At 44.2% G+C, this 27,545-nt stretch overlaps 1 protein-coding gene across 2 annotated transcripts in view; it reads right to left on the bottom strand.

Annotated features, from left to right (window-relative positions):
* ME3 (malic enzyme 3) overlaps positions 1–27,545 on the bottom strand; it is a 134,108-nt gene that overhangs the window by 49,639 nt on the left and 56,924 nt on the right. For both annotated transcript variants that reach the window (XM_087758458.1, XM_087758459.1), the window contains exons 2-3: positions 13,295–13,428; positions 11,611–11,760 (exon numbers count right to left, since the gene is read on the bottom strand). In XM_087758458.1, coding sequence (XP_087614584.1) covers positions 11,611–11,760; positions 13,295–13,428 — 284 coding nt within the window. The remainder of the gene's footprint in view (positions 1–11,610; positions 11,761–13,294; positions 13,429–27,545) is intronic.

Genomic DNA, 27,545 nt, shown 5'->3' with positions numbered 1-27,545 from the left:
GTGATCACAGCCATTGCCTTACATACAGGAATGATGCTCTTGGAAAGCTTTGAGCAAGGCTGTATCAGAGTAACATCACGGTTCACCTAGAAAAATTATCTTCACGCTCAGGAGAGAAAAAGGCAAGTTGGCTTCTCACTGTGGAAGGATGCTGACTGCTGCTGCACGCCGCTCTGTGCTCTTTGGAGTTTGGTTGAATTGTGCCCCAAGCCCAGATGACTGGTAGGTATTTTGGCTGCCCAAGGCTGTAAAGGGGACACAAGCAAGGGAGGGATCAGCTGATGGCCTGGGCTTTTGCTGCATGCTAACCACAGAAAACGTCACTGCTGTCAGAAGAACAGGCTGGAGGACCCGCTCCGGATTAAAGGCCAGTCCGTGCTAGAGATGCAGTAAAATGTGGTTACAGTAAAGCCCTACATTTGGTTTTATTTATTTACACTTTCAAGACTCATACACAAAACTGACAGGTTGAGCAATATGAGCCTCTAGAGACATCTCCACCAGCTGCACCCCTGTTGTTGATTTTTTTGGTTCAGGTCTCTGCAGAACAGGATAAGAGGCTTCACAATAACAAAATAAAATTTGAAATGGCTTGGCTCTTTTAGGGAGCTTGAGATTATAAATGCCTGTGGGTAACAGGCTTTGGAGAGAAAGTGTGTGCTAGCATGCACTGATTTGTCTAAATACAGTACAATTAATCATCAAATTGGACAAAATCTCTGTGGTGATTCATCAGCTTTTTTTTGCAGATTTGTTTACAATAAAAGCCAAGAACTTTTTGTTGGTTTAGATAATTTTCTTTGTAAATTGTAGGATGCTGAACAGTACCCTGAGGTACTGATTAAAAAATAATAGAAACCAAGCACAGTCAACTATTACTGAAATCTACACACAGGTTTATAAGGCAATATCCTATAATTTAAGTATGCTAAGAGATTTAATTTCAAATAATCTGCAAGGTGAATGATTGCACAAGTATTATAAATGCCCTTAAAGTTGTCATCATATATTTTAGGCAGGAAAACCAAAATTCAGTGTGGGAGCCAGCAGATGCAGGCTCCAAGGTACAATAATGAAAGATTCACTATCCACACCAACCCCCCAAACCCACACAGGGAAATCTCCATGATCCTAAGGGATAGCAAACAACTAAGCTGCAGGAAACTGCCAAAGATCAGGAACAGAGAGAACTGAATGAGCACATACAAGCGATTGCCCCTCAATGCAGACAGCAACGCACACGCAGGCTTCAGTGCAAGCTGCAGCCCTCCCAGTTCTTCGGCATAGTCCAAATCCTGCCACAGCAGGAAGGTCCAGATCAGAGCCCAAAGCCAAGCTTGCAGATCCATCTCCTAGTCTGCCAAGTTATTAACACGCAGCACTATTTTTAGCAGTTTGGGTTTTTTTTCCAGGAAAAGGGAGCTTATACGATCACTCTGTGTCCTCTCTTACCTGCTAGTTCATTTCAAGCAAATTTATCAGAAAGGCAAAGGTCTCAAAGATGTTCGTTCCTACACCCTTTTATGGAAATCACTGGTGAGATAAAGGCAAAAGATAATGGGGTTCATGTCCCCACCACTCTGGGGAGGGGAACATAGACCTTCCTCTGCAATTATTCTGACAGTTGGCCAAAGAGATAGCTTGCAGCTAGACACAACATGTGCTGCTTCACACCTAGCTCCTACTGAGCCCTCACCAGCCCAGCCCTAGCAAAGCCTCAGAGCCTTCCTAGGCTGCAGGACTAAGCAGAAGGCAGAGGAAAGGAGGAAAAAGCTGACAGTAGAGGAAACCAAATGAAAAAAGGGGAATGGTTATGAGGCAGGATCAAAAATGCACAGGTAGGAAACCAGAGGGGAGAGCAAGCAGAGCACCCAAAGCTGCGCCCACTGCTCCCTGCAGAAGAGGTGAGGTCAGGGGAGAAGCAGGAGCTGGCGTGGGCGGTGATGGTGGAGCACAGGTGGATATGGAGAAGGGGTGAAAGGGATGTGGATGGGGACAGAAGGTATTGCAAAGGGGATGTGTTAGGGGACAGCGGACAGAAATCAGGAGGAATCCTGGATTCATTGGTTCTGCTTATCAGGAAACAGCCTAAAGAAGAAATAGTCCTTTCTTCCTCTCCAGGAGGGAGTCGATGGAGAAAGACCAGCTCAGTAACTACTGTTGTTGGTCATTATGGAGCAATGTGAAAATGCAGAGGGTTGGCATCAGGTCCCCAATGAATCTCTGCTATCCACAGTCTAGAATTAAGGGAGGAGGCAAACAGACCCACGCTGCTCTTGGCTTGTCATGAGCTGCTTGTCCCTACTGGATTCTCAGGGCTGGATTCTCAGGTTTAACCAGAGAGCTGTCATGTCATAGCATAATTCAGTGGTTAAATCCTGCTTGTATTTGAAAACTTCAGAAACCATTTTTTTCCAGTGTCCTTTTCAGCAGCGGTGTTTCAATAGTGGTGTTTAAGAGGACCTCTGAGAAGGTGTAAGGATTGAGCCCCTGGAGCCCAGGGCTGGGTAAGAGCCAAGCAGGTCTGCAGCATGGGCTCTGACTCTTGCTTACCCTCAGCACCCAGAGCTCCTGTCTTGCTGATGTGCAGGAGGGAGAAACCAGGCTGTTCATAACTACTCTGCCACCCATGCATAAATTTACAGATGCACATGAGTCAAGACCAGGTTTTGAGGTGAGATATAAGATCCCACCACCCAGGGATTCCACCAACCATCCAGTGTGAGCACTTCCCAAATTCAGTATCCTTTGCTGCACTTAAGCTCATCATGCTCAAGGGGCTTGAAGCCCTCTGTTCAAAAACAACTTTAAGTGTAGGAAAATCTGACTCAGCCCTGATTTTTCTCTGCCTTTTTTGGAGGCTCATTCCTAAACCTGCCTGGATGTTGGACCCTGTAATCTCAGTAACTGGAAGATTAGAGGGTTGCAAAGAGAAATGTGTTGAGATGGGTAATCAGTGCTGTTCCTCAGTGATGTTGACCAAGGAGCCCTTATCTGTTTTCACTGCTAAGCACATAATGTATTCTGTTTGACTTGATGATAGTACAGAGCTTAAGGTGGGATCAAAAATCCCTGGGAAGTTCAATTAAGTCCTACCCTGATGGTATTTCCTTCCTGCGCTGTGCAAATTCTTCCAAGACCCACACCTTCACTTTCAAAGGGCACTGCAGGGAGCCCCAAGAATGAACACAGAATTAGGACGAAGTTTGACAAAGAAAAGAAATATTATTTTGCCAATACCAGAGCAATCAGCTTTCAGATAAATTAAATCTAACCTGGCGTACTCTGCCTTAGTGAATCCACCTAATAAAAAAATTTAACTTTTGTCATAAATTGCAGCAAATACAGGAAATATCAGCAGCTTTTACAGCAGGTCTTCCATAATCATGTACTGAAATGTGTGTGGCTTGCTTTGTCAAAATGTTTGAATGGTGTATCTGCACACAGAATTCTCCAGAAACAAAACCCAAAATACAGCAAAACCCAAGGAAGGTAAGAATTACAGTATCAAAGCACAGAACCCCTCACTCAGTGCAGACCTGGAAGTCTTTGGGAAATGCCAAACAGCTCCTTATGCTGCCTATTGATTTCTCTTCTCTTTCAGAAATGGATGCACAGTTATTAGAGGATAAAGGTGCTAGCTTGCCAGCTCTGACACAGCTGTTATATAGCAACATGAGAGAGCATCTCAGTTATCTTGCAGTAGCATATAAAAGTCAATATAAATTATGTAATAAAAATATATCATTTATTAATATAAATATTCCATAAACGAAACAGTTAAAAAATGAGGATTGCTCCTCATAAAAAATGTCCCCAGGTCACGATGCATAGTCCTGTCCCACAGCCCAATGGATATTGCTATCCGAGGCTTTCATGATAGCTGGTGCTATTTCCCCTCCAATTTACATCCTGGTATTCATTATTCTAAATAATTCTCCCCCCTCCTCCCTGACTTTGGCATTTTTTGTTTAAGGTGGGGTTGTTTGTTGTGGCAGCAGCATAGATTTATGCCAGGTTAAAGGTGAACATATCCTCTTGAGTTTCCTTCACCAGGTCAACATCTTTCTTTTGGCCAACTCCACCTCTTCCTTTGAGCTTCTCCTGGTAAATCAGGGAGTTTCAACAGACTTAAATCTCAATCACCTCTGACAGCAGGGGAAAGCCTGACCTTCATAAATTAATATGAGACTTTGCTGTTAACTTCAGCGTGCCTGAGATTTTACCTCATGCCCATGGAAGTTTCTCTTGGTTGTCAGAGCCACTGCACATACCTTTTGCTCAGGAAAAGTAAGGGAGAGAGAGAGAGAAGACTGGAGATATGGAAGAAGGAGCACTGACTGTTTTTCTAATTAAAAAATGGATCTAAGTCCTTTTTCACTCCCATTGCAATGTAATAACTGTGGTACAGCCTCACAACAGCAGCAACAGTGTCCATCCTATTCCCCCAGTCTTCATGGTACCTCAGATTACGGCTGATACACCAGCTCTTCTCTCCGTACACCCAGGAGCCAATCTGTGCTCCTCTCCCCATTTTGAGAACCACTTAACTGAAGGGGGAACGGAGAAGGGACAAGGATGGGGGTACAGCATGCTGAAAAGACTTGCCTGGAAAAAGTGGGGTCAGCACAGAGGGAGTAGTGGGAATCCTTGAACCACTCTGCCACCTCTCAGCAGACTCTCTGCCACCACACTGCTTCCTTCTCACCTACTCTAGCCACGGTCTTCTCCTCCTCATTCTATAACCTGGCCCCATAACTAGGAGTAGATATAAGGAAGAAATTTTTTATGATGAAGCTGGTGAAATACTGGCACAGGTTTCCCAGAGAGGTGGTAGATGACCCGTCCCTGGAAACATTCAAGGACAGGTTGGACGGGGCTCTGAGCAACCTGATCTAGTTGAAGATGTCCCTGCTCATTGCAGGGGGCTTGGACTAGATGGCCTTTCAGGGTCCCTTCCAACCCAAACCATCCTATGACTCTCTCCCACGTAAGCCCCTACCAATGTCTTCAGGGCTTCCTGACTACACACTGTCCCCGTGATACTTTCCACAGATCCTCCCCTTCAGTCTGTTACAAGACCAGTCTGCTCATGGTGCTGTTATCTAAATGCAGATGATTAAACACATTCAGCTTCTGTTCCACTGACTTCAGCTGCTTCTGGAAGAAGGATGAACCAGGCTGGTGGCAGCAAGAGAAGTTATGACAATCAGTGTTTTTGCAAGAAGTAGAGATTGCCTAAAGGGGTTTCAAGTACAATTTTCAGGACAATAATCCAAACCCCAGTCTTCCCACTCACTTTTGGTCTCCACTGTTTTATAGAAGAGAGAGTGCAGACAATTCTGTGGTTAGGGACGAGTCTACGGGATTTAGACCTTTATTCTAATTTCCATTTGGTTTGGGTTTAAAGTATCTAGAAATGGCAGGTAACTTTCTCTCCTGCTGCTCAGACTGTGCAACACCATTAAAAAAAAAGCCTCAGCAGAGCCAGATATGTTGACAAGACAGTTCTGTAGACTGGCAGATGTTTCATTTGTTCAATTTTCGTCAGAGTCACAGATCATTATTCTGTCAGACTTCATTTTCGCACCATCTGCATCTTGTTAGCTTTCATTCTCCAGGTTCAGCTTCACCCCAACGCGTTTCACATTGTTCCGCAACCAGTCCTCAAGAATATTTACATCTCCAGAAAAGGAGAGTGAACTTCAGCAAGTTTTTTCTGTCCCCATAGCTTTCCTCGGACGGGGACGGACCAACCTGTTCCAGTCCTGCTCTCAGGGGATGCCAAAAGCTTTTGCAAAGCAGCTGACAACTTTATACTTTCAAATACCAGTATGCTCATGAATTACCCAGTGTCTTGAGAGACTGTGGTCTTATGCCACTGTAATAAACTATCCCTTACTATAACAGAAGAAATAAAACCCTGATTCTGTGCTAAGTTCCCTCTCTGCTTTCTCTTTATTATAGATTCTCTTTCCAAAGATACTGTCACAATTAAAAGAAATCGTCCAGCTTAAAAAATACCTTTGAAATAGCATTGCACATGTTCTGTCCTGTGCTGCATAAGGACCCCCATGATTTCCATTAAGTACGTTTTACATTGGGGAAAAAAAAAGAAAAAGCAAAAAAGGAAAAAAATCACAATACTACTATGCACTTTTCTTCGTAGAGGACTTTGTATGGTCACTCTGAAGCAAAAAGGACTCTCAATCACAGTTTCAAAGCTTTTAGGGTTGGTGGAAGCATTTCCTAAGCTAACGGTGACCCTTTCCATTAATGAGATCAAAGAATGAAAATTCCTCCTTCCCTCTTTTAGTGTCTCAGAAAGTTGCAAGCCCTGCTCTGTTACAGTTCATTCCTTCCCCCTACTGAATTCCTGATGAGGATGAAGGATCCCCAGGCTTTGAAAAGCAAACACTTCCAAGGCCCATGTTCCTTAGTACCTAGGGTAACTTGTCCTTTGCTTGAAGCTACAATTATGCCATCACTGCTGCAGAAGATGAGCAAACCTGTCCTCCCCATGCCTTCAGCAGCTTGCTCCTGCTTCTGCACGTCCCTTTCACCATGTCAGCACAACTCCCGTTGCAGCTGGCGGGGAACTGGCTATCTAGATTACCGCTAGTCTGGCCCAAAAAAGACTTGAATCTACCCACATTTATTCCTGAACCAGATCATTGCACAGATGCACAGACATCTGTGCAGGCACAAGGGTGGTGGAAAGGAGGAGTGAATAACCAGGGATGGATCGCAGGACACAGACTGCAAAGCTGTCTATTTCAGCCACAGGATCGGAAGCTGTACAACTCTGCAAGAAATCTCACTTAAGTCTGGGCCACGCTTGACCATCAGGAATTGCACCTACACGATTCAAACCTTGTCACCTTGGAACACTATTTCCAGCAATATACTTTGGCCTTGACAATATGTGAATACATCTGGGTCCCCTCACAATCACTCCAGAGCTTGTGAAGACAAACGTGGCAGCAAATTTTTTGCAACAAAACGACAACTGCAAGACCCTGAGACACAAACAGTGGAGGAACATAGTCTGAGAAGCCCCCAAGAACTGAGTATAGTTGCTTACCCTAATCTTATTCTCCTCCTGAGGTACCTGCTACTGGCCACTGCTGCAGACAGGATCCGTGGCTAGGAAGACTTCTCTTTGGACATAGTTGCTCTTCTCTTGTGCTTATTTAACGTGGTCTGATCACGGAAGACAGAGATTGTGACAGGGTCGTTATCATAAGTGGTGTCACAGAGGTGACATTGCTTGGTACTTCAACTTGTACTTACGGATTATACAATCCTTTCTATTTTTTTATTTTAAAAATACAAAGTATAAAATGACACCGTACTTTGGCCTGAAGATTTTAATGCTTATTGCATGGCTTTGAATAAACGAATATTGGTAACTCAGCAGGGAGCTGTCTGGAAAACAAGACAGAAAAAATGTTATTCACCATAGACACCTTCCAGCTAAAACTTCCAAGCTGTTAGGGGACAGTGCCAGAATGCCATTTTCAGTAATAATTTGATGGTTCCACCTCTCTTCCAGCTGTTCTAAAAAGCTGAGTTTTCAGCACATAGGAAAAAGTCTGAGGCCACAGAAAAAGAAAAGCCTGCCTGGAGAATTTAAAGCAACTCCTGAAGAGAAAGGCAGTGGGAGTTTGGGGAAGAGACAGGAACCAGCTGGGGCACAGGAGCTCTGCCTGGCCCACCAGCAGAAGGGGGGAGACTATGGGCGTCATAGATGAGCATGCCAAGAGTTGCATGTTTGCAAGTCTTTTTTTCCCAGTAGCTCTTTTCTACTGGTAAACAGAGAAAACCTGTGTTTTAAGACTGCTGGTTGTGTAGCTTTTCAAAAGGAAAGAACAGCAGATGTCTGATCCCATTTGGAGCAGATAAATCTGCTGGCAGAGAGGATGCCGGAGCCCTGACCTGGGAGGAGAAGTCTGGACACCAGCCCCGTAGAAGTGCAGGTAAAAAGTCCACCCTTAAGAATTTGCACACAGAGACCAGGAAAAGTAAAAGAGGCATTGAGCCCTGCAATTATGACAGCAGTATCTGCCAAACAAAATCTGCAGTCATGCAAACACTGATAAATGCATTCTGATGAGAGAAGCCCTGCTGGACCTCATAGGACTATTTTCAGATGCTCTTGTACAAGAGTTGCTTTGTAAGCAAGTTACTTGTGCTTTAATCTTTCCAGGCTCAACCTTCAAATATAAAGCCAAGCACTAATGGGGCTGAGAAAGATCTCAACTTAGGGAAGAAGTTTATTGTATCCACAGGTCACTAATTGCTGCTACAGTGGCCGCAGAAAGACTGCATAATATTCTGTAGACTTCCCTCCTCACCATAAGCTGTGCTATATGTGCACGTCCATCCATGTTGGAGCACCATGTGGTGTTTTAAAACTGAGATATCTCATCTCCCCTGCCCGACCAACAGCATTCAATGTGACAGTTTGGATGAAAAGGGAATTGCTGCGGCAAACATCCAAACCAGTTCCCGTTGCCCAAAGAGTTGGGCTGGGAGGCGCGGCACTCCGGAGGACAGGTTTAGAAAGACTTTTGATTCACTGGAGAGATGATCCAAACACAACAGGACACAGTTCACAGCAGGACACGGAGCGAGGAGAAATGCTAAGCACAATTACAGAGTGGCACATATCTGGTGGGGTAATCGTGTTGAAGAAAAGATTCAGAGGGAGAAGATGACAAACCGAATTACAGCAACCAGACCACTCAGATAATGCCACAAAAGGCGAGGGCATGCTGGGACATATTAGCAAAAGCAAAAAGCTAACTGCTCCGGTCCCCTCAGCACTGCCAGACCTCCACGGAGAAGTTGTGCTCGCTCTTCTGTGGTTCATTTCAGGAGAAACATAGCCAAAAAGGCGACTCCAGAGCGGGACAACCTGGACAGAACAGCAAGAACTACAGGCAAGAAAACCACCAGGCTGAACGTGACCCCAGTTTTCTACCCTGAAAAGGCTACTGTAGAGAGGATGACATTGGCAAAGAACATTTAGGTTATATACTAGGGGAAAACCACTTTCTACTTATATGAGAGTTAAGTACTGGAATGGGCTACGTAGGGCAGCTTTATTACAGATTTAAAATAAAACGTAATCTGTTAATGAACAGGATTATATGATAAAATATGCCTGTGACAGCAGAGCAAAATTGAATAGCTTGGATATCCTCTCCAGTTCTAGGTGCTATGTTCTCCCTAAAACAACAGTGAAATATATTTACGTGGGTGTCATTTTGTTTGAAAAACCTTCTGATACCAATACAATTCGGTTCGAAGAATCACGTTTTCAGATTGTCAGTGCAGCTTAGGATAACAAACATGGGAAACGCTAGAAACACAAACTTAGATCTTAATTCCTGAGCTCCCCAAGTCTGCAGGTCCCAATGATTTTAGCAGAAAGTGTTGGCATCCTACCCTGAACTGAGTGTCTTACAGGCCAGCTCCTGATGTACATAGAATCATAGAATCATTTAGGTTTGAAAAGACCTTCAAGATCATCGAGTCCAACCGTTAACCCAACACTGCCAAGCCCACCACTAAACCATGTCCCTAAGCACCACGTCTACCCATCTTTTAAATACCTCCAGGGATGGGGACTCAACCACTTCCCTGGGCAGCCTGTGCCAGTGCCTGACAACCCTTATATACATAGTATGCTCCAGGAGAGAAAATACATACTGCAAGACAATACGAGTCAGATCTACAAAAAAAGCACATATGAATGCTTCTCATTCTAATCTCGTGACTTTACATCATATAATAGCTCTTTTCTTTATGGAACAAAGCCACTCTTTTGCTAAAACAACCTTGATTAAAAACAAATATGAGGTAGGCTGAAATTCTCTCTACATCTTCAGAGAAACAAACTCTTCATCATAGGAAATTCAGTGTACTAAGGGCATGATAGTTTGCCCTTTCCTGTGGAAGCCATGGGCTGGAATCCAGAACAGCTCCAAGCCCAAGTTCAACAGCAAAACTGTCAGACTACGAGAACAGATGTTCTTACCACATTGGTAAAATACTGTGTGTTTAAAACATGAGGAAGAAGTGAGTTACAGGAAGGGGAATTCTCCAACAGCAACAACTGCAGAAAGAGTCCAGTATATGCAAAGACACCCCTGCATTCCTGAGGATAACAACATAATAACATCCTGAGGGATGGAAAATAGAAGAGGCTCCCAAATATTGTTTGAACTTCTTGCAAGGTAAAGGCAGACTGAAGGCAGAGATACAGTGGCTGTGCAGCAGGAATTGCCTGCTGTGAATCTCGATGAGCTGAGAACCAGCAGTGTGCTCTTCCCTGCCTGACAGTGCTGGCAGCCAAACACTCGGGGACAGAGCCTGGGCTCTCTTATCTCTGCTGCCCAGGAGAAGTAAGTGAAGTAAGTGACCTCCCCCTGTACGAAGAGCAATTCCTTCTCTGGTTTCCTCACACACACTGAGGAGGAGGAGGGGATATGATCAAGGCTTGACTAGATGAATGACTTCACCGTAGCCCAGCAGATCTAGAAGCTGGGTATCAGGGAAGAGAACACAATTACCTGGGATAGACACAAGCCAAAAAGCAATCCTGAGGAGTAGCTCATGTGAAAGAACACAGTGGCTTTACTAGAAATTTTGATGACAAGCAGGATGCAAGCATGCTTGCCAAGATAATCTTATCCATAATATGTTATTCATTATCTGTCTACACAGCTCTTACATCTTCGAGGTCTGCCTCAGGGTCCCCCTGTGACCTCAAGTCAGTCAGCAGAACTTGCCTTGGTTTCCCCACCTATCACACTGCTCTCAGCTGCAATTGCATTTAAACTTCATGCTTGTGAAATGCTTTTAAAATGGTATTATTCCATTCCTTTACTTTGAATATTTCTATAGCAAAAGCTAAAATATTTATGGGCCTACTGGTATGTTTCAATGACAAAAAAATAGAAAGCTTCTAAAGAAAACTGAACCTTACCACTGAATTTTCAGGCTAGGACTAAAATCTATTTCAGAATGCTAATGAGGGCTTTATCTAAACATTAATCATTAAAGAGAATTATGCAGAACAGGGCCTTCCAACACAGTACACGGTGTTTAATGTTGCATGAATTTACACAGTAACTGTTCTGAGCAGTGAGGAAGGCACCGATGCATGTCCTCAGAAAATGATTCTTGTGGGCTGGTTTGTGGAAGCGCATACAAAAGTTCAAAATCAGCACAACGTATCCGAAACCCAACAACTACTCAACTGCCAGCACTGCAGAAGGCACTCAGTGCTCCTGAGACAGCAGATGGGGAGGGGTGCAGCCATGAGTTCAGAGAGCTGTTTGGAACTAAGTTGCACAGACTGTACGGTACTGTTTGAGAACAAAACCACTCTGTTTGCTGTTCATAGGAAGAAGGCAGAGCTGTTCTCGACTCCCCAGCTCATCATCAAATGTACACACATGAAGCTGCTTGCTGGTCCATCTTTTGATGAGGGATCAAGTTTTAGATGTTTCGGGCCACCCACATAAAGATGGACTGTCGATACAAAAGAAACATTCACATGAAACTAAAAAAAGGGGCAAGAACAGTCTCTTCACTCACCGTGGTCTCCTGAAAGCCAAACCATACTGCTGACAAGCGAGGCCAACCGTTGGGGTGTAAACGATGGGCATGAATCTCTCGATGTCGGAGGTGAGCACTCGATAAAAAAGCTTCTCGTTCCTGTCTTGTAATGTCATAAGAACAATATACCTTAAAAGTAAAGTAAAATAGATATAAATCAGTATTTATGGATGTTGGCAGTTTCATAAAAAGCAGTAGCTGGCTCACTCAGTACGTACTCAGCTCTCCCAAGCCCGAACACTCCTCAGTGCTACATCGTGAGCAGATACTTGGAGCAAAATTTCCCAGAGGACCTGACTGGCTCCACCGTCGCACCGACAGCTCACAAAGACTGGGTAGAGCTGGAAGTCAGACCCATGCGTACCCTCAGAATTTTGGAATTTGCATTAGAAATAAATGCAATGGAAAAGGTCAAAAGTAGACTTCAGGGCCACCTGGGACAGAGTGGGACATCATCTTTATTATCAAAATCTATTATGCAACCTATAAAATGAAATATGCATATATGCAAATATTAATATGCAAATTTCAAAGCATTGTCTTTCCACAAAACCTCTCTCTCCATTATCCTGCATCTTCAGCTACTTAATCACTAGACACAGAAGGATAGTTAAATCCCATATTTGAAAAAAAAAGAAAAAGACAAAAATTTAGAAAATGAAAATATTAAATCAACTTTGTATTCTTAGTGTTGTCCAGACTTACACGTGCACCATGACCACTCAGTGACTTAGAATATGTTACATTTCTCCAAAGATTTTCCTTTCTTGAAAATGCTTCATTGGCCCAGATTGAATTTGTCAAATTAAAACCAGAAAAATGAAAAACTCAAAAAGTAAAGAGAGATTGCAAATGATTTTCTGTCTAAGAAACTTGTATGAACACAATGATGAACTCCCTTTTGTTTTCAGTGCCCAATCTTGTGGCTTCAAAAAGGCATCACATGGTGCCCACAACATACAATTTGCAAGATTGACACATGCATCTGTGACACAGAAAAGCCAACGCAATAGAATTGCTCTACAGGGGAAGAGTCCTGCTGCCTCAGTCCCCAGATCAAGAACAACTGAGACAAATGGCGATGGAAACCCTACCGTCCGTCACGACAGGAGTCAAACACCATCCTCCACCCATAACTGTTGAACAATACTGGACACAATGCACAATGCAAGCTCAGGAACAGAAAGATTAGTCATTACACATCATTGCTTCTATTTTTTAATTTTTTTCCTACCAGTTCACAGGTTCTTTCTCTTCTTCCAGACATTATTTTAGTGAATGTATTGATGAGCATATAGATAGGAACATGCACTATGTGTGTTCACTCTACCTCCAGTGCTCTGGGGCAGGGACTGCCTTTTCCTTGCGCACTTGTACCCCAAGTACAGTGAATTGCCAGGCTAATACCAGAGCTCTCCAGCAACGTGGTGCTAGAAAAAAGCAGTACCAGTGCTATTTTGGGACTGGGATGGCATGTAACTGAGGTGACAGCACACGGGCCAGAATAAACACTCCTGGTGCTGGAGAGTATGGACAGGTGGAAAAAAGTGACTCTGAAGGAAACCTGTGTCACTTGAATCAGGATCCTCAAGTCTTCCTGGGGGCTTTAAAGAACTGAAAATTAAAGGGGGAGGGAGGAGAAAATAAGATGTTTTTTACATACTTGTCTAGATCATTGGATTTGTTCTCGTAGTTTTTCATAACACGGAGGACTTGAACGTCTTGGCTCAAGAAGCAAGGAGGAAGGAGGCCGTGAATTCCCAGCTGCAGCCTCTCTTCAAGTGTAAAAGCCATTCCCTGGGAAGAAAAGAGGAAGGCACGTTCAAACGGCACGGTATGCACTACCAGATAGGATATCCAAGAGGAAAGCAAGGAACAGCATGCAGCCCCCGAGGCCCTGGAGGCAGTCCTCAGCTGCAGGGAGCGCAGGGCTCGGACCACCCAAACCCTACAGCTTCTGGATTAGCCGTGCCTTGCGCCAGCAGGGCTGCAATGATTCACACTCTTCTGCCATTTGAATTTGGTTGGTCTCTATAGTGTATAAAACCTTATAGCGTATATGTCCTTAGGGTTTCTTTCACTTCATGCTCTTACATTACTTAATTAGCTCACGCCTACAAGTTTCAATGGGCTTCCTGAAAGCCCAGCTCTCACAATCCTGTACAGACCACATATCAGGTTTAGATTTGGATACTGAATAGTATACCCAACTCATCAACTCTTCATAGCATACCCAACTCATCAACCCATCATAGCATACCCAATTCATCAACTCACCATAGCATACCCAACTCATCAACCCATCATAGCATACCCAACTCATCAACCCATTATAGCATACCCAACTCATCAACCCATCATAGCATACCCAACTCATCAACCCATCATAGCATACCCAATTCATCAACCCATCATAGCATACCCAACTCATCAACTTCAGTTACCTTCTAGTTCTCCACCAGACACAACGTGTATTAACAGCATATTAGCAGCACAGAAGACAGACTTGACATATAGGATGCTTTCTCAGCACCAAACCTTTTTTTTTTGTTCGAGAAGCACACAGAGTGGCCCAAGTCATATTAAGTAGCTGACACTGGCCCACAGCTGAAGCTGGAATGCTAGCTTGCATGGGATATCCCTGCTCTTACGGGACAATTTCATCCTTCCTAGGTAGAAGCCTGAGCGTGTCCCGCTCCCGTACACGCAGGGGCTGATGCTGCAGGTGGCCAGCAGCTCCCTGCACTGGACTCAGCCCGAAGAACAGCAACCGTAAATTAATTCTGCAGTCTGCAGTCTGGGAAGAAGATTATAAAAGGTCTTAGTCCTTAATTAATGGGATTTCTGCTATGCTGATAGCAGATTAGACAGCAGGATAGAAGGAAACATTTTCAGAAGTGTGTAAGGAGCTTAAATCCTAATGAAAACTTCACCCATAACTAACCAACTGATTCATATCTTGATGAATAGCTGGCAATAAAATATTCAAAATCAGTGATTATTGGAGTGCATCTACTCAAACACACAGACAAATGCTAGAAAAAATCCTAATGAGCAGCTTTATCCTGCATAGCTGTTAAACTGCTATTTTCTTCCATGGATTTAGTGTTTTTCTATGACAAATAACTGTTATTAATGTTGCACAAGAAAAAAACTGAGGACATATCTCGATGAACTTGGTTTTGGCAGCCTTCCCTCACCTCCTGTTGCTTGTTCCTGTCCCCGTGCCATCCCAAGGGTTGTGCCAGCACAAGCATGTGTGCGGTCACACGGTTCATCAGCGAGAGGAAGTACCTGGATTAAAAATAACCAGGTCATTTGAGCTCGGAGCAGGTCCCCTGGCTGATGACACACCATCGATGGCTCTGCGGACACTGGCAAACCTGGGCACAGCCACTGGGGACACAGAGCCGTGGGAATGGGCCGCTGGAAGAGCTGCTCGCGTGTAACTGGTGCGGCTGCTGGTGAAAGTGTTTGTCAAACTATCAGCGATACCAAGTAGCCTGTGACGGGATAGAGGAAAGGACTGAAACTGATTCTCCTGTTTGCCAGATCCATGCTTGGTACATAGTGTGACACCTCGTTTATTACTAAATTGTGCACTAGCACAAATTAAAAAAAACCCAAGTCTTCATATATTTCAGAAAAGATATTCAGGACATCCGAGAAGAAAATGATCTTTATCCCACAAGCATTTTCATATTTTTCTCTGCTCTGTATCAGGACAGAGCCAAGTATTTTCCAGATCTTTGATGCAAGAACATGGCAGAAAGAAATCATTCCTCTTCCAGCCAGCAGATGAGGATTCAGCAGTTGCCCAAGAGGCAGGAGGTCAAGATTTTGCTGTCAAACCCAGAAACAGCATCAAGGTCTCTGCAGTCATTGGTGAACATTGTACCCAGGAGCTGGCTGGTTCTGCTGAAGTGCCTGACATTTCTGACCCAGATTTCCTTCCTGGACCTGAGAAGTCTTCCCCCCAGTTAGTTTAATAGCAGAACTGGTACGTTCCCACAAGACAAAGTTTGAGGTTTTGTGAGTCATCATTTCTGAATTTAAAAAAAACCCAACACATTCTCATCAGAAAATTTGCAACCATCTGTATTCTCCAGACTGGAGACTTCTGAAATACTACACTAAGATCAACACTGGACATCAGCCCTACGTCAGTATTTGGCTTTAGACTGACAGTATTGTATCACGGCAGGGAAAATACAGCTCCTGTGAATGTCAAAGTTTATCTGCAATGAATGGAAAAAAAAAAAAGATACAATTTCAAACCATTTACTTCCCGAGACCTTTGAACATGGAGGACAGATAACGGGAGACAGAAGTATTTGGCACTAAATACTCTGCTTGCTTGTCTAGAGAGAGTCGCATCACAGGTTGGCTGATCAGGGTCACAGACCTGAGCCCTGCTCATCCCCTGGAACAGAAATGAAGCTCAGCAAAAAAAAGCAAACCAGTGGCGGTTACTCTTCTAAAAGCGAAAGGGATAGAAAAGGCAGAAATGCGGTACCCTAGGCATTGCTGCCCCCAACCACTAAAAATCTTCTTGAGGTATTTTTTCAACAGGCAAAAAAGGCCTTTCAGTTATTTTCCAGCCATTAAAATAGTGAAAAGTTTCAACATTTCATCAAATGATCACACACCCAATACAAGAAAAAATTTCTGTATTTCATCTCATTTCTACTCAAAATAATAACATGATGCCTTACAGAAACAGCAGTCTGCATGCCCACTAGTAACCCCCCCTTTTTTTTTTCCAGCAGGTTGGGCTCTGCCTGGATGACATCTCCTACAACCCAGCATGGCCAGGAGCATCCAGCTCCCCTTCACCCAGGGGCAGTGTGCGAGCTGTGATGGAATTACAGCTGCCAGGAAGGTGAAGCACTTGTATTTGGGCGCTTGCCCTTCAGTCCTGCTGGGCTTTTTTTCTCCCTTTGTGGGAGGCACTCACCAGGCTGAAAAGTGTTCAGCAGTGTGCTGGGAAATCTCTTGTGGTATGGGGAATTAATGCAATAATTAATAAGATTGAATAGGGTCAAAAGGGAGAGTGGGGCTGCAGAGCGGTTTGGCTGTGTAACTTGGGCTGGGAGGGACACTCATGCAGACCTTGGGCACAACTCTGCTCAGTGCTTAATTTCTGGCTAGTTTTTATGTCTGCATAGTGCCAGGAGTCCGGCCTTCAGCGCCGACCCACTATTTCAAGACACCACAAACTCAAGACTCTGAACTTGCATCGGAAGCATTTTGGAGATCTATGCACATGGATGCATGTTCTTGGATTGTGAGAGCAGATTAAACTTTGTTTAAACGCAACCACAGTTGTGCTGTTAATGGTCCAAGGCTAAGCATGGTCATACTAATATACAGCATCTCTAGCTCAACGCACTTCTGCATCTACTGTATCTGAATGATCTATACCAGTATAAGCATCTTCGTACTGGAGCGATTGCAACCACATGTGATGAGGAAGTTGCTGCCTTCACAACCAGTTAAATCTCCAAAATACCTTTAAGCACAGGGCTGGTCCATCATACAGTGGCTCTGTGGCAGGGTCGGGAGCGGAGCAGAAATTGCCTGCCCGAACTTTGAAGGCTGCTCTCTGAAGTTTCTCGGAAGGTCTAGGAGTAGGACCCCTAGGTGAAGTGGTTATATTCACTGAAACAGCACAGCGTGAAATGAATTTGGAAACACATTCTGCCCCAGATCAAAAGCTGGAATTCACTGAGGTATTGCTATGTTTAAGATTAAAGCTTTTAGGGTTGGATTTTTTTTTAAGACTGCCTGAAAGCCATATTGTACCACTCTTTTTCTGGTCTTGAAAGGTCTAATGATTAGATGGTGAGCCATAGCCCTGCAGAGCTAAAACCAGGTGCTTCGATTCATTTTTAAGTGTGTGGGAAATGAGTTGTCATGGAGAGGGCAAATGCTATGTCACTACCCAAAAACAAAGGCAAAAATATCAGCTGCCCTCAAGGCCTCACACTACGTAGGGGCTAAGCGAGGGGTTTTGTGCTGAAAAAGGCTCGCTGCAAACAACCCCAAATGCTTCTGTTTTCTTATTGCTGACAGCACCAACTCTGCTATGTGGCAGCTCCCTCTTTGCAGATCAACCCATAAAAGCCACTTATTTCAGAAACTGCAGCGCAAAGCCAATTCACAGATAACGATTAGTTTTATCACTGCCTGCACCCTCCAGCAGCGAGAAGCGGGTGTTTCACTCAGGGATGAATATAGGCAGGAGGGATGCTAGCATGGCTTAGCCTTATAATTTACTCATTATAGATCATACTTCTGTAGATGGGAACAAAGACACAAAATGGTAGCTCCTATGGTATCAGGAAACTGTCATTAAGGCAGTGGGGGTTTAATCAAGGGCTGAATGAGGCCTCACCTAGCGCAGAACGCGCAGAGTTCGCCGCCGCTCAGACCACCTCCAGCTGCTCAGCACCTTTTGGAGCAAAGTCTTGGCTGACTGCATCTTTCAATATCTCTGTGCTCTACATGGCGACTAGCAGCCACAGCACAGGGAGGGCTGTGGGGTGGCTTGGATGGCCAGACCAAGGGGTTTCTGCAGTTTGTACAGTCCCAGGCCGTCGCCCTCCATGACGCCAGGACTCAAGCTCAGTTCTCAGGCAGCCTTTGGGACCACAGTCCCTAATCCACGCAACTGAAAGCTGGCCTGGCAGTCTCTGAGCTGAGTAAACAAGGATCAGTGAACATCTCCCAGCCCTTTGGAAACAGTCCCTGGAACAGGGAACTTCCTAGGCCGATAAGAGCAGAGTGCTCGAAGGGGACATGGGGGAAATACGGACACACGGGGATCACCACTGCAGGCTGAAAGAACAGGCACAGCTAATCCGCTTCTCCTTTATAATTCATATGTTAACAGCCATGCTAGGGAAGTCCTAATAGTCAGGAACTTAATAAGCTTATTCCATACAGATTTTTCCTGTAATGTGTTTTCCATAGATACTTGCACCTGTCCAATTTTACAGCTGGGACGTACTTTGATTATCTGCTAGCAAAAGTTCCTCCCGTAAGGGGTCAGCGCCAGAAGCTAAACTAATCCCCACTGAGACTGCACGCAGGGGCTGGGGAGCAGAGAGCAACAGTAGAGAACATCAATTTTCTACACTGTGAAAGATTTTTCTACAAAGGTCAGATCCTACGGTGGCCTCCTCAGCTCCAGCTGACTTGATAACCCTCTTCACAGTGCTCCTTCTCAGCTACTCGAGCTTCCCTTGCCGGTGTGGATGGACTGCCAAAGGCCCTGTCCTGCACTGCATCCCACCCTGGAAAAGCTGTATTGAAAATATTATTTGCATAAAAAGAAGGAAGGAGGCACACTGGAGGGGTAATCCTTTATTTTCTCATTTTAAATGTCTTGTAGCTTCTCATTACCTTCAATTTGTATGTGTGTGTGCTCTTAAGCTTGGGAAGAACCCAAACCCATGATGCTTTGGAGTGTGTTGAAGACATCGCTCAGCGTGTCTTCTGTGAAACCTGGAAAGATTCCCCACTGCGCCTTCTCAGCAGTTATTGCTGGGCAAACCTTTTGTTGGCCGTGATTTACAAACTCTTCTCATAGTGTCTTTGCTTCCTTCTGGGTTCAAAGTCACTAGCTGAAAAAATCGCACCCTCTTGGCCATCCCCTTTGTTATGAAGTGATATAATCATGGATTTCTAACCCTTTCATATTGTTGTTCCTTCCTCTCCCACAGACCCTGGGAACGCTAAAAAACCTCCAAGACAAAGATAATTAAGCAACTCAACTTCATGTTTGTTTCAGCTCCTGAGGAACCACCTTTAATGAGGTCCACTAATTCAATTACAACATAAGTTGTCCCTACTATTAATGAGGTTTTACCAGTAGCTGTTTTGTTTTGTGCAAGTAACTTCCTTTCACTGGATTAGAGGGACATATTGCCATTAGTCTTCTCATTTTTACCTACTCTTACAACAGTGACTTTTGATTTACACCAACCTAAGAGTGAGCAGAACTGGAATATGACAAAGTCCCTGTGCCAGAATACTTACTGACCAGGGACCTGATCCTGCACAGTTTATCCCACAGAAGCAAATGCTTTCCTGATGAGGACATCCCTGATGGGCATGTGACGGGCAAGATGTGACCGGGTCACAGGCAAGATGAAGCAAAGCCATGCCGTTGGCACATGTTACAGAAGGCTTACCTCAATAAATAAAACTCGTAAGACAAATGTCTTCAGGGTTTTATTCATTAATCCATAGGAAGAACTTCAGTGCTAAGCTCCTCAAGCCCTGCACTGTGATTTCAGCCTGCACAGCTCTATACCGAATTTAGCAGAGAACTGCTTACTATTTCCACAGTTTGTCAGCCTCCAGGGCAGCAATTTTTCCTCCACAGGAAAAAAAAAAAAAAAGAAATCCATATGCTAGAAATTATATGTGTTTTGTCTGCAAACAAGATCCTGGTGCATTGAGAAAAACAGATTTTTAAAACTGAGCTAGATGATAAACTTCCCCAAAGAACAGCTGGTTTGGCAGGCTGGTTTTGCGAAGGATCTATGAACTTTGCAGATGGTTAAAAATAGCATCATTGCTCTATTGATAGGAAAGGTGGAGACAGACAAATAATGCGAAGTAAGAGGTGACAAGATACAGCTGTTTCTTTAAGAAACTCAAATTTTGGGCCAAATTCAGTGCCTTTCTTCTTTCCACAAAAGCAATATTAGGATCCTTACGGAGTTCTAGCCAAACTAATGGGAATACTTCTTTGGCTTTAGTGAGAAATAGATTACGCTGACATTTCTTTTGATTTTGACTAGACTCACAAATAACTTTACACGCATGAAGTGTCTAAATACAAGCTTCAGTGTCTTTCAGTAAAGGAGAAGAGTAAAATCACTTCATGGAGAATAGGACTGCCATGCTACAGAAAAATGTGGTGTAATGGGGAAAAAAATGGAGAAATCCTGATAAATTATTAGGAGCAATAGAGCAGATGGGGTGAGGCACATGGTGCATGCACACATGCGTACATCAGATTAAAAGACTGTTCCTGCCTGGATGATCTTAAAACACGAAGCACTCACTGGTTGCCTCTTCATGTACAGCAAAATACTTGGTAGAGAAAGGCGGCCTGATGAAGCAAGCAGTAATGAGGACATCAGGCCTTGTGCTACAGCCAAGCACATGGGCAGATTCCTGAGGTGAACCCCAAATTCTCAACCCCCTATCAAAAATATCCCACGTGATCTTGGCACACAGATCCCAGTGGATTGGCCCTCCTGACTCCCAAGAAAATGAACACCCTGGTGTCTCCTCTACATGATTCCCAGCCTCCCTGTGTAACTCCGCATCTCTTTTACACCTACCACTGTCACACCTTTTTATGCCAATTAGCGAGTGAAATGAGCTAGTCCAGGATAGAAATGAGAAGCTTGTAGTCCACCTGGCTATCCCTCTCAGCTGTGGGGGACGCTAGTCTTTCACCTTGTGAGGAGAGGGAGAAAGGTAAAATCAGTTTCTGCAGGAGGTTTGCCAAGCACAAAACACAGTATTTCTGTCAGAGAATGGCAGTTTCTGTGACGCTGCAGACACATGTTTCTCCCAAACATGATGTTTTTCCTAGACAGGAAGAATTCAGCATAAATTACAACGTTTGCATTCCTAAGTCTATGAAAACCAGCCCTCATCCTCAATTTGAACAAGCAAATATGTCTGAGAAGAAAGATCAAGGCAATTTTAAGGTTTAAATGTGATCCAAAACATTAAGACAATACAGTTTTAAAAGCCAGTTTTACAATGCTGGAAACTTCTCCTATTGTACAGGCAGCTGGTCATAGGAATCGTGGTTGCATATAATTTGGGTTCGATGCTATAGAGAGCACTAACTTCCTTTTGAGGTTCCAGCAAATTACATAAAATGAGGCTCACGTGCGTACGGCTCGCACGCAAACTGCACCATGCTGTGGGTTTGGAGGATGGGAGTCTCTCCGCAATTTGTATCTCATTTGCTATTGCCACTCTAGCAAACGAGGTTGCTCCAAATGCAGGTTGGAGCTGGATGACAGCTCATGGATGATTGCTGATGGCTGGATTTGGTTGACCACCACTGAAAAGCACTCCCTAAGCCATCGAACTAGCTGTTTCACAAAAGATTGCTTGGATGGAAGCTTAATCTGAACGAAACCAAGAGTAGTTTTGTTACTGCCTTTACCAGAGATGATTTCTCCACCGTACCATTCACATGTTCTTGCATGCTTCCTCTACCAAAACTCTGTAGAAAGGAACCATCAGCAGCAGCTTACTGAGCAGTACCAGATGCTCTCTGCTCATTCCCATCTAATCCAGGACAAGCAGGCTTGGCTTCCGAACCACAATTTTGATAGCCGTTTAATGAGATGTAACATATTCCTGCCTTAGAACACTACAGGCCATTTGAGATGCTCACAAAACATTCAGATACCCCCTCAGATAAAAGATTCTAGAGAAGATAAAAGATTCTAGAGAATCTAGATAAAAGATTCTAGAGAAAGGCAATGCTTTCCTTTAAAAATTAGGAATATGAATGATAGAATCACAGAATCGGTTAGGTTGGAAAAGACGTTTTCCAAAGTCCAACCGTTAACCCAGCACTGCCAAGTCCACCCCTAAACCATGTCCCTAAGCAACACATCTACCCGGGTTTTAAACACCTCCAGGGATGGGGACTCGACCACTTCCCTGGGCAGCCTGTTCCAGTGCCTGACTGCCCTTTCAGTACCCTTTCACCCTTTAGATTTCCAATCTAAACCTCCCCTGGCAAAACTTGAGGCTTTTTCCTCTTGTCCTATTGCTTGTTACTTGGCAGGAGAGACCAGCCCCCACCTCACTAAAGAAGGCTCTAAATAAGAAATCTGTCATTTCAATAAAACAAACACACTAGCAAAAACACCACTAAGCTCTCCTCCAGTTATACAACCACCACTTGAAGACAACTAAACAGGCAGGTAAACACAGAGCATCCCGCAGGAAATCTGTGTGAGCCTCCATTTCCCCTCTGAGTAATTCACACTGCTTTTGTTTTTTCCCTCACCGCTTTGGCAGTCCATCCGCACTGCGAGGACGTTGATGGCCTTCAACCCAGGCAGCTGATGCTGGGGCTCAGCAGAGAAACTGTAGCTATCGTGATGTGCACGGGGCCAAGGTACAGTCAGCCGTTGCGGTGCCCATCGGCATTGCAACACACCAGCTGCGAGACGTACAGCGCTCTCGAGAGTCCACCTTCCCTTTGGAAGGCAAGCGGAGATCTTCATGCTGTCCTCATTTGGCAGCTCACCTTAGAGCTTAGCTGTGCTTTGCACAGTGATGATATTTTTCTTCCCACTTCTCAGCCTTCCACAGACTCAGCCCCCCGATGGTCTTTTATTTTGTCTCTCAAGGCATTAAGCATCTTCCTTCCCTCTCTTTACTCCAGCATTTCTACAGCCGTATTTCACAAAACCCCTTTTAAACACTGACAGGTAGCTAAAGCTGTATGTATGCACACACACATATATATATCTATGTAGCACAAACACATGTCCTTTTCCAATCCAGTCTCCGGCCAGCCCTAAGATGATCTCCGTGCTGACCTCACGGGCTGTTGTATCGCCAAGCACATGTTTTGCTTAAATGCTGAGATCAGTCGTCCAACTGTCCAAACTACTTTTGGCATCACCAGGAGAGTAGCTAGCCTACCGTGACTACCCTCTGACCCGGCCCCTCGTCCTCCTCCTCGTCTGAATATTTTACTTCAAACTTTTTCTTCCCTTTTAATGCAGAGAGGAAAAAAGGAAGATGCATGAAGTGCTCAAATACGTGTGACCTGACCTTTCCTGTCTACAGCTCTCATCACCTTTGCGTGCACTCTCCCTGCTATCTTGGTCTATTGTCAACTTGATTTGAGCTGTCTCTAAGTTATATGCAGTTGAATGCATAGCACTCAGCATGCTTGGCCCCGATACCGGCGCATCTGGACTGCAATTTGTACAATAACACAAATACAAAATGAGACATCCTTTCTATCAACCTTCCCCCCCAGGACCTCTAAATATTCTTCCAATGATATAGTGCTTTTATTTTCCACTTTCTTTGCTCCTCAAAATTTCAGCTCTATTTTTTCCATATGGTGTGAGTAGAACTATGTCCAAATATTCCAGGTGACAAAATACCACTAATTTCATACAAGTACTTTAATTTTTATCACTTTCTCAGGATTGAGCTTAACCACTTCCAGTTTCAAAAGCACCCGCTGCACTAGAAAGATATTTACACTAGACTATAAATCAAATAACTAATAAAGTTCCTGAGATTCTTCCAAAAAAGTTCAAAAATGAAAACTCCCATCCTCCTCTTCCAACTGTTTTTAATCAAGGGCAGTATGAAACAAGTTATCCAAGTTCAGAATGGAAAAAAAAAAAAAAAGTACAATTACTCTGAGATGAAATTTAAAGATTAAAACCCTTTTGATTCCCTGAGCTGTTTGACAAACTTTTCTGTGGAACAGGAACTGCAGCGGGAGGTTATGAAATATTTATGTCAGTTTGCAACATGCGTGACCACATGTTGGTCGAGACAGCTGAACTGTTCATTATTTCTAGGAAGCTGTAAATCGCCCCTTTGGCAAACCTTCAAATGAGTTCAGAAAAAACCTGGTTCTGTTCTTGATTCCATTAGATGCTATAACTTAAAATGCAAATAATATTGTTCTTGGCATGGCTGCTGCCTGTCCACCTCGGCACAATTACTGCAGCCTCTCCAACTTAGAGGAGTATCGTCCGAGGCCAACGCAGCAGCTTCCTTCCTCCAACAGAACATCTATTCTTCTGTAACCGAAACAATTTGGCTAAATGACACAAAGATGAAGCGTGACTGCAGTAAGGGTAACAAACACAGCCCAGGCTCCTTGAATACACAAGCGTTATCCCAAAATAATTTGCTATACGGATGGTCAGGAGAAGGTGATGGCTAAAGCATTGATTCCACTCATGCACCTCTTGTTTGTTAGGAGGCACCAGCTGATGCATCAAACCTTCAATCCTGCCATTCAAAATTGGGTTTCAACTTAATCCTACCTGCCTTGCTGAAAGAGCATGGTGCAGCGTGGGGAGCACTGGAGGCAGAGCCAGCCAGAGTCTGCAAAGACTGGGAAAGTTGGAGTGACTTTCACTTATGACCTGCTGTGAAACACCTGTATGCAGGACAACAGGATGGCCACTGATTTTGTTTTCTTCAAAACCAGCTGATGCCACTGGGCACCTCTTTGGGAATAGACCCCTCAAACTCAGGTTTCAGGCCAGGGTTTTGATCCTCCTCTGCCTGGCACCACAGTCACACGGCGACATCAGAGTAAAGCAAATGTAAAATGATTTTGAACTTGCTCAGTGTTTGAAGTAACTGAAGCCCCGGATATTCAGAGCTGAAAAGGTAGATGGAGACCTTATTGCGACCTTTTGGAATATAAAGGGTGCTTATAAGAAAGATGGGGACAGACTTTTTAGTAGGGTCTGTTGCAATAGGACATGGGCTAACGGTTTTAAATTGAAAGTGGGTAGGTTTAGATTGGACATAAGGAAGACATTTTTTAAGATGAGGGTGGTGAAACACTGGCACAGGTTGCCCCGAGAAGCTGTGGATGCCCCATCGTTGGAAGTGTTCAAGGTCAGGTTGGATGGGGCTCTCAGCAACCTGATCTAGTGGAAGATGTCCCTGCCCAAGGCAGGGGGTTGGACTAGATGACCTTTAAGGGTCCCTTCCAACCCAAACCATTCCATGAGTCTATATTCTGGAGAAAACAAGGCTACTCTTTGGCATCAGTACGATTTTGTCAGTTCTCAATGGCTATATGATGTTTTATCAGACACAATCGTCTTCCTCCTAGGGCTGAAACTCAGATACAAGAAGTTAGCACAATATCCATAGAATCTGAGTGAGGGAGCACTCACTCCTGAAGTTGTTGGGTTACCGTTATGTTTGGTACTGAACAAAACCTAAAAAGTCACACTCTGCTTTGTTATTCTTTACAATAAAAGCACAGTTGTCAAGAGTACATGTCTGTATGGCATGTCTTTTGTGTGTTTAAAAAAGCTTTGTCTTCTGTTCCATCAGTACGTAGAAGTGCTGACTTTGGCAGGTCAGTCGTTGACTAAGACCATTTGCTTTCTGGCTGTGTCTCTGCCTTGCTGCCACACGACAGCATCCTTTCCCAACCCAGCAGAAGAGGTCAGCAGTTTTGACGGACTGATCTGTTATTGATGTTGATGAACTAAAGGATGCTCTCAGAGGGAAGGTGTGAAGCTGAACAGCATGCCAGGGAGTTATTTAACAGTTATTTAAGGATGCGCATACAACTGCATCAACAGCCTCTTCAATAAAAACCATGCTCTGGACAAAGGTCCGGGATCCCTAAAGATGGGATCCCAGCCATGATACCTGTGTAAACAAACTGACAGCTTTTTTTGTTGGTTGAAAGAACCTAACAGCAATTTAAGAACAGCACAGTGTTTTGCTTGTGCCTTCATACCTCTGTAATTGCTTCAGTAGCATGTGTGTGATACTCTATCCTTGTGTCCAAAAACTTGCCTAAGAGCAATAGAGCAAAGCCCAGGTGATCTCTGCCCAAGGAAGTGGAAATCTGTACATGAAGCTGCTAAGTCCAGTCCCTCTGGCCCCAGAACTCAGTACAAGATGTCAGTGAGAAGCGGCAGGCTTTTCCTTCACTGAGCTGCACAGATTGGTTTGCAAGCTGACAACATCGGGGGCTGCTTGAGGAAAATGTTTTCTGCTTGGAAGCCCTAACCAGGGCAGCAAAAGGAGTACCTGAGTGTAAGGTCTCTTGCAGTTTTTAATGCCACCATGTCTTACACTCAGTAATTCAAGAGGATCATATCCTGCAGCTCTGAAAGGCTGTGATGACAACAGAATTATCATTCTAACCGAGTGCCAAGTGACTCCAGCCAGCTGGTTAAGAAACTAGCTTGACACATTTCCTAGACCTTTCTGTCAAAAACAATGTGACCAGAAAAAAGTAGAATGGGATAGGCAAGGGGAAAACGAGCACTTAATGGGTTACGAACTGTGCAGCTCTCTAATACCATGCAATGGTCAGGAGGAATCCCGTGGGATACTCCAGCCCCCAAGAGCTGACTTCGTTCCTCTGGCGCCCAAGGGGAGCTCCTAGGGAAAGTCACTTGGGCACCAACACTTCCAAGCTCAACTGCATTTTCATTCCTAATAGAATTTCTACTGCTTTATTACAACACAGATGTACCTTGCTCATTCAGTCCCATCTCTCTCTCTCATCTGATTTTCTTTCACGGAAAATGCAAGGAAGAGAAGTGGCAGAGCTGATGATAACTAGTGCCACATTATCTTGTGGAAGCTGCTATTTCCAGGATGTATCGTTCGGAGCTTCCAAGAACGTCAGTGAACATTGTGTATGGGCTGCAGCAGTCACACGCTGTCATCGTATTTCCTCCGATGATTTCCTGAAGCACGGTTTTTGGGTTTTGTAGCTGGTATTAGATGTGTGCATGTCAGAAACTAAGGAAACAAATACTATTAGTGCCAAATCTGCAGGATGAACCTTACTGCTACTTCACACACGATAAAGAAAACTTGGCGGTAAAATTTGGTTATTTTCACAGTTATTAGTAACTCGGGTTACTTTCATGAAAATGTTCTGTGTACAAATAATGTCAGCGATAAATACAGAGGGTCCTTCAAACGTACCTAATTATAGTTCCCATGTGTTTGTTGCTGTAGGCTGTTAAGCAACTCAGTGCACACTGATTTGGAGATCACCAAATAACTCGAGTTGGCAGAGAGTAGCTATCTGCTCCCTTTGGGACACCGGCTGTTATGCGTCCAAAAGCCTTATGTTCAAGCGTATACACTGGTTTCCA

This window comes from Nipponia nippon, unplaced genomic scaffold (assembly GCF_047370975.1).
Source record: "Nipponia nippon isolate SJK-2023a ecotype South Korea unplaced genomic scaffold, ASM4737097v1 scaffold_2, whole genome shotgun sequence".
Taxonomy (NCBI): domain Eukaryota; kingdom Metazoa; phylum Chordata; class Aves; order Pelecaniformes; family Threskiornithidae; genus Nipponia; species Nipponia nippon.
Note: the sequence above shows the minus strand (reverse complement) of the source record. Positions and strands in the feature narration are given on the sequence as shown.